General features: G+C 43.1%; 1 protein-coding gene across 22 annotated transcripts in view; it reads left to right on the forward strand.

Moving 5' to 3' along the window:
• lrrfip2 (leucine rich repeat (in FLII) interacting protein 2) overlaps positions 1-12,684 on the forward strand; it is a 56,170-nt gene that overhangs the window by 34,413 nt on the left and 9,073 nt on the right. For 6 of the 22 annotated variants that reach the window (XM_090236331.1, XM_021606873.3, XM_090236313.1 and 3 more), the window contains exons 4-7: positions 5,323-5,364; positions 5,736-5,867; positions 6,698-6,769; positions 7,901-8,071. In XM_090236331.1, the coding sequence (XP_090092457.1) occupies positions 5,323-5,364; positions 5,736-5,867; positions 6,698-6,769; positions 7,901-8,071 (417 nt within the window). Of the gene's footprint in view, positions 1-1,835; positions 1,902-2,246; positions 2,337-2,842; positions 2,903-3,283; positions 3,341-3,458; positions 3,501-4,238; positions 4,311-4,712; positions 4,830-5,322; positions 5,365-5,735; positions 5,868-6,697; positions 6,770-7,900; positions 8,072-12,684 lie in introns of all 22 variants that reach the window. The other 16 variants (XM_021606884.3, XM_090236347.1, XM_090236303.1 and 13 more) reach the window with 5 other exon arrangements.

Consider the following 12,684-nt stretch of genomic DNA (forward strand, 5'->3'; position numbering starts at 1 on the left):
CACTGGATTGTAAACTGTCATGGTCAACACATGTTGATACAACAGAAGCTAAGATGGGGAGAAGTATGTCCATAATAAAACGCTCCTCTGCCTTTTTAACAACACTATCAACAAGGCTGGTCCTACAGGCTCTAGTTTTGTTGCACCTGGACTATTTTTTCAGTCATGTGCCACAGGGGGACCTTAAATTAAAATAGGCTCAGAACAGGGAAGCACAGCTGGCCCTTAAATGTACGTGGAGAGCTAACATTAATAATATGCATGTACATCTCTCATGGCTCAAAGTGGAGGAGAGATTGACTTCATCACTGCTTGTTTTTGTAATAAGTGTTGACATGCTGAATGCACCTAGGTGTCTGTTTAAGGCACTAGCACATAGCTCGGACACCCCCATGCATATCCCACAAGACATGCTACCAAAGGTCTCTGCACAATCCCAGAGTCTAGAACAGAAAATGGGAGGCACACAGTACTACATAGAGCCATGGCTACATGGAACTCAGGTAACTGATGCAAGCAGTAGAATCAGATACAAATACACCTCATGGAACAGCGGGGACTGTTAAGACACACATAAGACACACACTCTACGCACACATACACATGGATTTTATATTGTACAGTGCATTTGGAAAGTATTGTACCACTTGACTTTTCCCACATTTTATGTTTCAGCCTTATTCTAAAATGTATTAATTATATTTTTTCCTCAAATCTACACACAATACCCCATAATGACAAAGTGAAAACCATTTTTAGATTTTAAAAAAATAAATAAAGCAGACACCTTATTTACATAAGTATTTAGACCATTTGCTATGAGACTCGAAATTGTTTCCATTGAACATCAAGATGTTTCTACAACTTGATTGGAGTTCACCTGTGGTAAATTCAATTGATTGGACATGATTTGGAAAGGCACACGCATGTCTATAAGGTCTCACAGTTAACAGTGCATGCTGAGCAAAAAAACCAAGCCATGAGGTCAAAGGAATTGTCCGTAGAGCTCTGCTCCCTATCCATGGAGCTAGTCCACTGTGCCACCATGATGGAGCTAGCATGCAATTATTATTTTTTATTTTTGTCATACAAAGCTGTCCATTTTTGTCTATTCAAACAGCCCCATTTTCAAATGAACAAGCACTTATTAAAATAAGGTGTGGCCAATTAGTGGGCGCAGCCTACACACCTGAACACACTTAACAAGATGGAGGATAGAGAGTTTTGATGTTGCGAACAGAATGTATGATTTTAAATAACCTTCTCAGAACGTTCTTTGAACGTTACTGATGTTTTCTGTTTTTTTTTAATGGAAAGTTTTCTTAATGTTCTGAGAACTGGACTTGAAATTGAACCATGAAGCCTGCAGAAAACGCTATGCTAAAGTACTGAACTCCCATAGAAGACCGTTGTTTGTTAACGTTCTCTGAACAATTTGAGACTATTACTTTAAATAAAACCATGAGGAAACCTTATGGGAAGGTTGTATGCAAAATAACGATAGGACAAACACATTCACCAAGCTCTATGAAACATGGTTCTTAGAACGTTATGTGCTAGCTGGGTTCTATTGGTTATATTTCTATAGCCTCAAAGCAACAAGCTGTTCAATATTTGGCGGGTGTGCTGCCCAAATTCAGTCAGTGTTCAGACAGGAGTAATTGTATAATTTTGTAAACATTATTGCAATTTATCAGGGGGTGCTGCAGGCTTTTCAGCACCACTACTTTCCATGGCTTTGGGTCTTGGGTCACTGTGACCCTAAGTAAGATCTGCTTTGGTAGCATGATTTAACTTCTGGTGTTCCCCCATTCATGTCCCCTCTTCCCTGCCAGAGCTCTGTGTACAACGACCTGCATAAGAAGGCTCCCGTGTCCAGCAGCTCCAGGAAGGGCCTGCTGGTCAGTGTGTGTGTGTGTGTGTGTGTGTGTTCTCTCCTAGTGTGAGCCTCTCTGGGCGCGTTGGTCCAACTAACTGGAAGCAGATAATTGGACCTATTACATTGGTGGCCAATGTAACTGAGAAAATCTATTGAGGAAGATGTTTTTCTCTCTCTTTGTGCATGCTTTATGTATTACATAATTGTTCCATAATAGACAAAACGGTGCCCTGTGATGCTTTCAATTTTTGATAGTGCAAAATATAGATGAAAAGGCACGTCACAGCTTTGGCATGCTGTGCATTATTCATTTCCCCCTGTCTCTCTCTGTTTATGGTCATATCATACTATTCCTCTCCTCCTCCAGACTGGCTTGTACCACGATCAGAGGAACTACAGCAGCTTAAAGAACACCTCCAAACTTCCTCCTCCCACTACTTCCACCTATCAGCCTCGGGTTTGTCTTTCTCTTCAGTCCTGGCCTATTTCTAGCCCTTCCCTGTCTCGATTAAGTGGTGAAAGCTAGTTAGTTGAACTGAAACCACTTAAAGAAGAATAGAGTTTATCTACTCAAGTTTATGGGACGTATAAATGGCAGTTGAGATGGCCCTTTGTGAATGGTTAACTACACACAGAGGGTTTTTATAGTGTCAGTGTGCGTTTGCACTCGAAGGTTTACAGTAGTTAGTTATTCATTTTAATGAAATTGCTGTTGGACCTCAATGGCGTACATGCAAAGTACATACAACACCTCATCCATTTTCAGTTGACGGGGACAGTCACCTCACTCTGTAGTCGTATTCACATCTCAGCGCTTTATTCTCAGGGCCCCAGGGACAGAGCAATGGCATTTGTTTCTCCTCACACAGAGGACACTTTCCTACCAACCCCCACCCCTGCTCTCTGTGGCTGTCCCTCTAACTGTCCCACACCCCTTCTCCTTTACCTCTCCCGTCCTCACAGGCCCCATCTGTGGCCTCCACCGCTGGCTCTGGTTCGGGGCTGACGCGCAGCTACAGCCTGGTCAGTGTCACACTCATGCCTTCATATCACCTTCAAAGAAGACCAGACCCCAGTCCTCTCTGTAACATCTGATAGCCATGGCCAGGGTTCTCCCTAGGTCATTTATATTTAGGTCCAATGGTCACCGTGGCCACTTAGTGGGGCCGAGGTTATGCGGTCTGGTGGGCTATGTTTGATAAGATATGGCTTTTTGTCTGATCAGTGCTTTCTACTAAGAATAACTACAGCAATCGGTTGATGCAGGAAATATCCCACTGTTTATATTTAGTTAATATTGAGAAAGGCGTGCTACTCAGCCTGTAAGATTCTCTGACTGAGGTCGTTGCTCCCTCTTGTGCGTTGGTTGCTGAGTTCTGGATGCTCTCTCCCTTGTGCCTTCAGGCTTCTATAAATGACGACGGTCTGTATGGCTCGTACACTGGTTCTCAATTGCATACTGTAAGTGTTCCGTGTGTCTATAATTGAATAGTGTTTAATGATGTCACCAGGGCCAGCAGCATACTGGCCTGTCTGTGTCCCCACCATGTCAATGCTGTGTGTGTCCCCCTCACTACAGCCCTCTGAGTACAGCTGGTGCTCCACCCGGAGCAGCCCTGTGGTGAGCCCCATATTCAGTCACACCACATGCATGGTGTCACTAACCTAGTCTGGTGTTGCCATACTCCCAAGCCTGGAACTGAGACTCTCCACCATACTTAAACCCACACACTGCCATTACTAACAGGCTACATACCCACACCCTCTTCCCTAGCCATCCTCACGTCATGCCTAGGGATACATAAATAGATGTTTTGTTGTCACACACTGGATAGGTGCAGGGAAATGCAGTGTTTTTACAGTCAGCCATAGTAGCATGGCGCCCCTGCGGCAAATTAGGGTTAAGTGCCTTGCACATTTTAACATATAGCAGTGACTGGATAGACAATTAATTGCCAAAGTGTATAGTATCTTCCACTTTATTGCGTTTTGAGGTGCCGAGTGTTGCACGCAGTGGTGTGCAGGTCAAGACGATGTAGGCTGATGGGACTACTCTCGTCAATTTGTTCAAGTTCTACTCCGTATTACTTGATCAGATCAGCCTAATTACATGACCCGATGGACCTAAAATGTGGGGCCTTTTTGTATAGTCCAGATACAGAATGCCAGTAGGCTTTATTAGCGTGTGAAGGTCATCACAGCTCGAGAGCTTCAATAGCAAATGAAAACGCTGGAAGTGCATCTGATTTGAAGTGTGTGAACGGAGACTCCCTTTTCACAGTTAGTGAGGTGTGTGCCAAGTGCATGTGGATACAGTACTCTGATAAAGGGGGATCCTGACTGCTCATGCTCCTCACAGAACTCCTCTGATGACGATACTGCCAGCACCGTGTCCCAGGAGCGCTACAGTCGCGGCAGGAGAGACAGCGTGGTGAGACCCTGGGGTTAGGTTAGGCTCTGGAGGGGGGGATTTAATAGAAACGGGCACTGTTGTTTCTAGGGTTTATATATGGGTTATTTACTTTGGATGTCTCCCCTTTTGGTGACCTTTTTGGGATGTGCCTTGCTGCTGTGTTAGTGTGCAGCACTGATATATGTAGGCTTCATTCTATCCTTTTCAATTTCCGTTGAAAAACGGACAACGTATCTATTCTGTTCCTTTTAATTATACTTTTTTTTTTTATCCTATAGTTGACATTTCATTACACACTGACCCAATGTAGGCCTATGCCCTATGGCTCTCTCTTTTAGACTTTCCATGTTTTCCTCTGACCTCATTTCCTTCCTCTCCCTCGTTCACTATCTCTACCATCCGTCTGTCTCTGCTCAATAGTCGTCTGATTTCTCTGACATCAGTGAGTCGGCCGCTGACTATTTCAGCCGCTCCAACCGCAGGGGCAGCGTTGTGTCTGACCTGGATGACCTGTGTATCCCAGACGACCTGGACGCTGTAAGTTACCCGCCCGTCAACACACTGGCGTGCGATGGAATGCACTGGATTGCGGTTGTGGACACGTAACACGCAGTGTTTTGGGATGATTTCTCACAGCCTGTGTTTTCATACTGATGCCCAATTATGTGCTTGCTGTATAGCCAACTCCTATAGTCATTGTCAATGTGTTGGCTATTTAGCACATAATAGATCTGGGACTAAGCTAGTTATGAATAGTATTATGGCCGGTTTTGTGTCTTCACAGCATGTGTTTGCTGCAAATAAAGACAATTGAATAAAGTTCTCTGCCTGGAATAACCTGTGTGCCTATGCCTGGTATGATCTATGAACATGCAGCAGTCCCTAACTCATACCCCAGCTACTAACGGATTTGCAGGGTGTGATCAGGTTCGGCATCAAGCACATGCCACTTTGGATACGAAATCCGTTCATGCTTGCAGATGCCGTTGGCATGTCTGTTTAAATGATTGTTTCCTTATTTCTCTTTCAGCTGGATGAAAAATGTGATAAGACCTTCGTAGACTACAGCCGGGTGAGTACAACAAGCAGGAGCGATATCCAGTGTTCATGTCTTCAGGCCATTTTATTTGTATCGATGACGACCGTGACCAATGTAGGTCTAAATCATTAAATAGGTTTCCAACCCATATTTCTACCTGCGTTCATCGCCACGCCGTTCAGGTTCATATTGTTTGTTTCCTCATATCTTCCGCATAGAGCTGTGGTAATGCCGGGTGATATATATCATCTTAGTGGGCCTGGTTGGAGCTGAATGGGAGGATCAGTTAAGCCAGGGCCCAGTAGTGTCGGTGTTGAATGACAGTCCTGGGGTGTGTCCGTTATGTGCTGTGTTGACTTGAGCTCTTGACTTAAGGTGCTTTGTGTTGTTTATTTTTCTTCTAGCCATCCTCGCGCTGCACCACTCCCGGCCTCTCCCCGGCCACCCTGGCCTCCCTGGGGGGGACCTCCTCGAGACGGGGCAGTGCAGACACAGGCAGCATTGTCGATCCTGACACCAGTCTGAGTGAATTGAGGGTACACACACACACCACCACCAGTCGCATAAACACCATTGCATAAACACAACTCTGAATGCTCAGCTATGAAAAGCCAACTGACATTTACTCCTGAGGTGCTGACCTGTTGCATCCTCTACAACCACTGTGATTATTATTATTTGACCCTGCTGGTCATCTATGAATGTTTGAACGTCTTGGCCATGTACTGTTATAATCTCCACCCGGCACAGCCAGAAGAGGACTGGGCACCCCTCAGAGCCTGTTTCTACCTAGGTTCCTCTGCCTTTCTAGGGGGTTTTTCCTAGCCACCGTGCTTCTACATCTGCATTGCTTGCTGTTTTGGGGTTTTAGGCTGGGTTTCTGTACAGCACTTTGTGACATCGGCGAATACATTTGATTGATTACAAGGTTTAATTACAACCTATTATTATACGGTTAGATAAGTGTGTCAGTACCAATACCAATGTTATCTAAAACACTAAAACCATTCAAATGTCAAATCGATTTGAAATACAAGAGAAGTTACTATGTGTAGTAGTTTATTATTTCCCTCACTACTGTTTTATTTGAGTTCAGCGATGATCTGAAACATCCACACCTCCCTGCTCTCAATACCTTATGTTACATATTGACTCCATGTATGCACGGGGAAGACTGGAAGTGACATGTTTCTTCAACTTCCTATAATGCTGTCCTTGTGTATGTCTGTGCACACCGTTGGGTAAATGACTGTCTTCAGATGCCAACAGCACGGGTGCTCTGTCTTAAATCTGTCAATCTGTCTTTAGTTCTCCCTGGTTTCCCCCGATTCACCCCAGCCAACCCTTCCTCCCGTCTGCTCTACAGGATATCTATGATCTAAAGGACCAGATTCAGGATGTAGAGGGGCGGTACATGCAGGGGCTTAAAGAGCTGAAGGTAGAGGGGCCTGAGCTCGCAGCATGCCTTCTCTTGTCCTCTGGGAGCCTTATGGCATCTCTAACCCCACTGTACCTACGTCTCCCCCTCTCTCGCCCCCTCTAGGGCTCCACTGACTAACCCACTAACTGCAACACCAAAAAGCACTCATTTCTATCTTGGCTCCCTGTCTGATGGCATGTTCCCTGCATGACCTTTCTTGCTCAGTTTGAAACTCACTGGTAATGGAAAGGATGGAAAGCCTTGCTTGAACCCTGGCAGTGCTTGGGGGTAAGAGCAAGACTAAGTATTGTTTTGTCTTGCGGCAGTCTGTTGGATGGGTTTCAGGGTTTGTAGTCCTACCCAGAAAATGACGACAAGCTTTCATTCACACAGCACTGAATGGTCTCCTGGCTTCTTTTCTGTAGCCACCCTAAAAAGTTCACTTTTCTCTGAGTCTGAGGAAGTATATTTGTACTTTACTAACACAATAGCTGAACTTGCTCATGTTTTGATATATTTTTGTTTTTTGGCCTCTTTTTTTTCAGATGCCTTTTCATCACTGCCTTGTATCATTCTTTCCGAATGAATCAATCCACAATGGATATCAGTTTTTATCACTTGTCCATCTCGGGTTTTGTCATTAATTACAATGTGAGACGGGGAGGCGGGGAGCATTGTGATGACGTTTAGATTCTTAAGCACAATCAAACCCGAGCTGGACAACCGGTGGAACCCTTGAGATTAGAGCCTTTCCTCTGTTTTAGGTCTTCTTTAAGATATTACTAGTGTACATAAATTGTACGTTTTTTTTTTACATGAGTATTGTTCATTTAGCGTAAGAGCTCTAGTCACTGTTAAAATGCGTCATTTGAAGGTGAGACTGAAAAATAAAGGTTATATTTAATTGAACTGCACCCTACCCAACATCTATAGCAGTGTCTGTCTGTCACCGGTGTTTTTCCAACATCCCAAACACGGCTTCTTAGTTGAGATACTAAAGGAATGTAAGAGTAAATGTAGTGTTCTATTATCAGTGTGGTCGTGTAGCTGTATCTCCCATAAATAAATGTAATTACCATAGTAATTATTTTTCTACGGTAGTTCCCACCCAGGGTTAAGTGTGTAAACATCTGTGTGTGTCCCTGGTAGGAGTCGCTCTCGGAGGTGGAGGAGAAGTATAAAAAAGCCATGGTATCGAACGCACAGCTGGACAACGACAAAACCAACCTCGTCTACAACGTGGACACACTCAAGGACGTGATCGAGGAGATGGAAGAGCAGATGGCCGAGATGCGGAGGGAAACCGAGGACAAGTCTAAGGTGAAGTGTTAAACACACACACACACACAGCATTGTAGATAACCTTTATCATCTAGTGTTAACACATGCAGACTCAGACCGAGGCGAGAATATACAAGTCTCCAACCACACTATCAACTTGTCCACACACAGTGCCCTCCAGTAATATTGGCACCCTTGGTAAATATGAGAAAAACGGGCTGTGGAAATACATTTTTTTTTTTTTGCTGCTTATCCTCTTGGTCTATCATTCAAAATATTCACAAAAATCAAACGTTTTAATTGAAGTAAGATGATTTTAAAAAATTAAGGTAAAATAAATTAAATAATGATTTTTCTCCGAAAAGTGTGCCACAATTATTGGCACCTCTAGAAATTCTTATGAGTAAAATCTAACTGAAGTGCATTCCCATTCATGTTTTACGTTGTTAAGTTCTCCTGAGAGATTAGGAATACTTAAGAGGTAGGCCATGACTTCCTGTTCACTATGGGAAAGACCCGAGAATACAGTAATGATGTGCGACAAAAGGTTGTGGAGCTGCACAAATCAGGAAATGGCTATAAGAAAATAGCTCAATGTTTAAAAATGCACATTTCCACTATCAGGGATATAATTAAGACGTTTAAAGCAACTGGAGATGTTAACATGTGGTCTGGAAGAGAAAGTGTGTCTATATTGGCCCCACGCACAGTGAGGAGGATGGTTAGAGTGGCCAAAGAATCTCCAAGGATCACAGCTGGAGAATTGCAGTTACTTGTATCTTAGTCAGAATGTCTCCAAAACTATGATCAGACGCCACCTACATAACCACAAGTTGTTTGGGAGGGTTGCTATAAAATAGCCTTTGCGGTCATCAAACAACAAACCCAAATGCCTGCAGTTTGCCGAACGTTACTGGAACTTTCATTGGGACCAGGTTCTATGGTCAGGTGAGACCAAAATAGAGCTTTTTGGAAACAATCACCAGAGGTGGGTTTGGCGTAGACAGAAAGATAGCCATGCAGAAAAGTACCTCATCCCCACTGTGAACTATGGAGGTGGATCTTTGATGTTGTGGTGCTGTTTGTCTTCCAAAGGCCCTGGACAACTTGTTAGGATACATAGTATCATGGACTCCATGGACCTTGGGATCTGGAGAGATTCTGTATGGTGGAATGGTTTCAGATCCCTTGCCATGTGTTCTCCAACCTTATTCCGCATTATAGGAGAAGACTCAGAGCTGTTATCTTGGCAAAGGGAAGTTGCACAAAGTATTTATTGACTGGGTGCCAATAATTGTGGCATATATATATATATATATATATATATATATATATATATATATATGTGTATATGTATGTGTGTGTGTGTATATGTATGTGTGTGTATGTGTGTGTGTATATATATGTATATATATATATATGTATGTATGTGTGTGTATATGTATGTATGTGTGTATATTTTTTTGGGATTGAAGATTTTAGGTTAATCCATTTCCATACTTGATATGATTCAAATTTATTTTTTCTAAGCTTTGATATGGTTTTATCAGGTGGTGTGAGCATTTTTATTTTCAGAGCCTTGAGCACTGATGGAGGGATTGTGCTTTCCTGGTGTTACTCGGGCAGTTGTTGTTGCCAACCTTTACCTGTCCCGCAGGTGTGATGTTCGGATGTGCAGGTGTTACACGTGGTCTGCCACTGCGAGTATGATCAACTGTCCATCCTGTCTCCCTGTAGCGCTGTCTTAGGCGTCTCACAGTACGGACATTGCAATTTATTGCCCATGCCACATCTGCAGTCCTCATGCCTCCTTGCAGCATGCCTAAAGCACATTCACGCAGTTGAGCAGGGTCCTTGGGCATCTTCCTTTTGGTGTTTTACAGAGTCAGTAGAAAGACCTCTTTAGTGTCCTAAGTTGTTATAACTTTGACCTTAATTGCCTACCGTCTGTATGCTGTTAGTGTCTTAACGACCGTTCCACAGGTGCATGTTCATGAATTGTTTATGGTTCATTGAACAAGCACGGGAAACGGTATTTAAACCCTTTACAATGAAGATCTGTGAAGTTATTTGGATTTTTTACAAATTATCTTTGAAAGACAAGGTCCTGAAAAACTGATTGTTTCTTCATTGATCGTGGTAAAATTGTGCGTCCGGCTTTCTATCATCCTGGCAGTTGTTGTGAACTTTGCGAGGCATGTCACTTCACCCATCTCTTCACACAGCCCACTGTTTTAACCACAACTGGATGGATCCATAAAGAATGGCTGTAGGAATAATTATCACTGAATGATGAAACATTGGAATAAAGTAGGCGAATGCAATTGAAGGCATATGCTTGCTTACTGAAACTCCCAAAGTCATCCAATTGTTGTAATGCATTTGATTGAAGCAATAGCCTACCGCGTGTGGTCAACTCTTTCAGCACTGTTTCGCGCTGCTTTGTGACATGCGTGGGGTCTTGATAAATCAATTCATGAATGTCCGTTTTTTTTTCTTTTCACTGAATCTCCGTTTGAATATTTGTTAGGCCTCGGAAATGTCAGCTAAGTTGAGGTGAGTGCTGTTCATGATCATCTCGTCTAGTTGGCTCATTTATGAGCACTGACGAGAACATTTTGCCACCGCGTTATGTAGCTTAACGAGTGGATTATTGTTCTCTTTACTCGCAGTCACTTAGTAGCCTACTCCTGACCAAAACGCCTGTACTTGTCTTAATCAATGTGATTGTGTTTCTTCGGATCTCTCTGTACATTCGGTAAATTCTCTGGCTGGGCAAATCAGTGGAGGTGGTATAGCCTGTTATTTTACTTCAAATCCAATTTTATTGGTCACATACACATGTATAGCAGATGCTATTGCGAGTGTAGAGAAATGCTTGTGCTTCTAGTTCTGACAGTGCAGCAATATCTAACATGTAATCGAACAATTCCACAACAACTACCTAATACACACAAATCTAAGTAAAGGAATGGAATAGAGAAAATATACATATAGATATATGGATGAGCAAGTATATACATATGAGATAAGTAATGCAAGATATGTACACATTATTAAAGTGACTAGTGATCCATTTATTAAAGTGGCCAATGAATTCAAGTCTGTATGTAGGCAGCAGCCTCTGTTAGTGATGGCTGTTTAACAGTCTGATGGCCTTGAGATAGAAGCTGTTTTTCAGTCTCTCGGTCCCAGCTTTGATGCACCTGTACTGACCTCGCATTCTGTATGGTAGCGGTGTGAACAGGCAGTGGCTTGGTTGGTTGTTGTCCTTGATGATCTTTTTGGCCTTTCTGTGACATCGGGTGCTGTAGGTGTCCTGGAAGGCAGGTAGTTTGCCCACGGTGATGTGTTGTGCAGACCGCACCACCCTCTGGAGAGCCTTGCAGTTGTGGGCGGTGCAATTGCCGTACCAGGCGGTGATACAGCCCGACAGGATGCTCTCAATTGTGCATCTGTCAAGGTTTTTCAGGGTTTTGGGTGACAAGCCAAATTTCTTTAGCCTCCTGAGGTTGAAGAGGCACTGTTGCGCCTTCTTCACCACACTGCGTGGGTGGACCATTTCAGTTTGTCCGGGATGTGTACGCCGAGGAACTTAAAATGTTCCACCTTCTCCACTGCTGTCCCCTCGATGTGGATAGGGGGGTGCTCCCTCTGCTGTTTCCTGAAGTCCACGACCGTGTATAGGCAGCGTCAAAAGCCAGAGGAGGTTGTGAAATATGAACACGACTCAAATGTTTTTTTTAAATATAGATGGAAAATAATATCAATCGGTGTAATGATGATGATACTCTCAATGTAACAAAGCAGAGAGAGGGTTGGAAAGAGATGAAACGTGAATCAAAAAAACATGGGTTTGCCCTGGGCTCTGTTTCAAAGATGGTATTATTAGAATTTTTTTATATGACAGAGGTTGTTCCACATGTTGCCAAGATGCAAGTTCTGTGGGAAAATATTCCTTAGACTTTATTCTGTTATTTCATTATTCTTAGCCTACTGTCAAATGTGTGTTGACTGTGATCAGAATAGCCTGTGTCTTGTTTGTTTAATGAACAAAATAACTATAGATTTCAGGTGCGTGCCGCAGCCTCACAGACCAGTAACATAGTTAGACAAAACAATATGCCATTCTTTTGAAAATAAATTGTGTTAGTCTTATGTTTCTTAGGACCTGCCTAAAACAAATAAATCATGTCAATCTTTGTGATGGTTTATATTCAATGGGTTTATTAAAATAGACATCCGCCCACATTGGCCCGCATCTACTCCTACCCTTGCCGCCATGTGCATCATATCAAAGTTAATTTGTCACGTGCGCGGAATACAACAGGTGCAGACCTTACAGTGAAATGCTTACTTACAGGCTCTAACCAATAGTGCGGGAAAAAAAGTGTGTGTGTAGGTAAGTAAAGAAATAAAACAACAGTAGCACTGCTATATACAGACACCTGTTAGTCAGGCTTATTGGGGTAGTATGTACATGTAGATATGGTTAAAGAAACTATGCATATATGATGGAACAGAGTAGCAGTAGCGTATAAAGTGTTGTTGGCGGGTGGCGGGACACAATGCAGATAGCCCAGTTAGCCAATGTGCGGGAGCACATGGGAGATGTAAAAGGCTCATCTCTGCAAGAATGTGGTAAAAATGTA

The sequence above is a fragment of the Oncorhynchus mykiss genome, chromosome 1, assembly GCF_057628025.1.
Source record: "Oncorhynchus mykiss isolate SJ-2025 chromosome 1, ASM5762802v1, whole genome shotgun sequence".
Taxonomy (NCBI): Eukaryota; Metazoa; Chordata; class Actinopteri; order Salmoniformes; family Salmonidae; genus Oncorhynchus; species Oncorhynchus mykiss.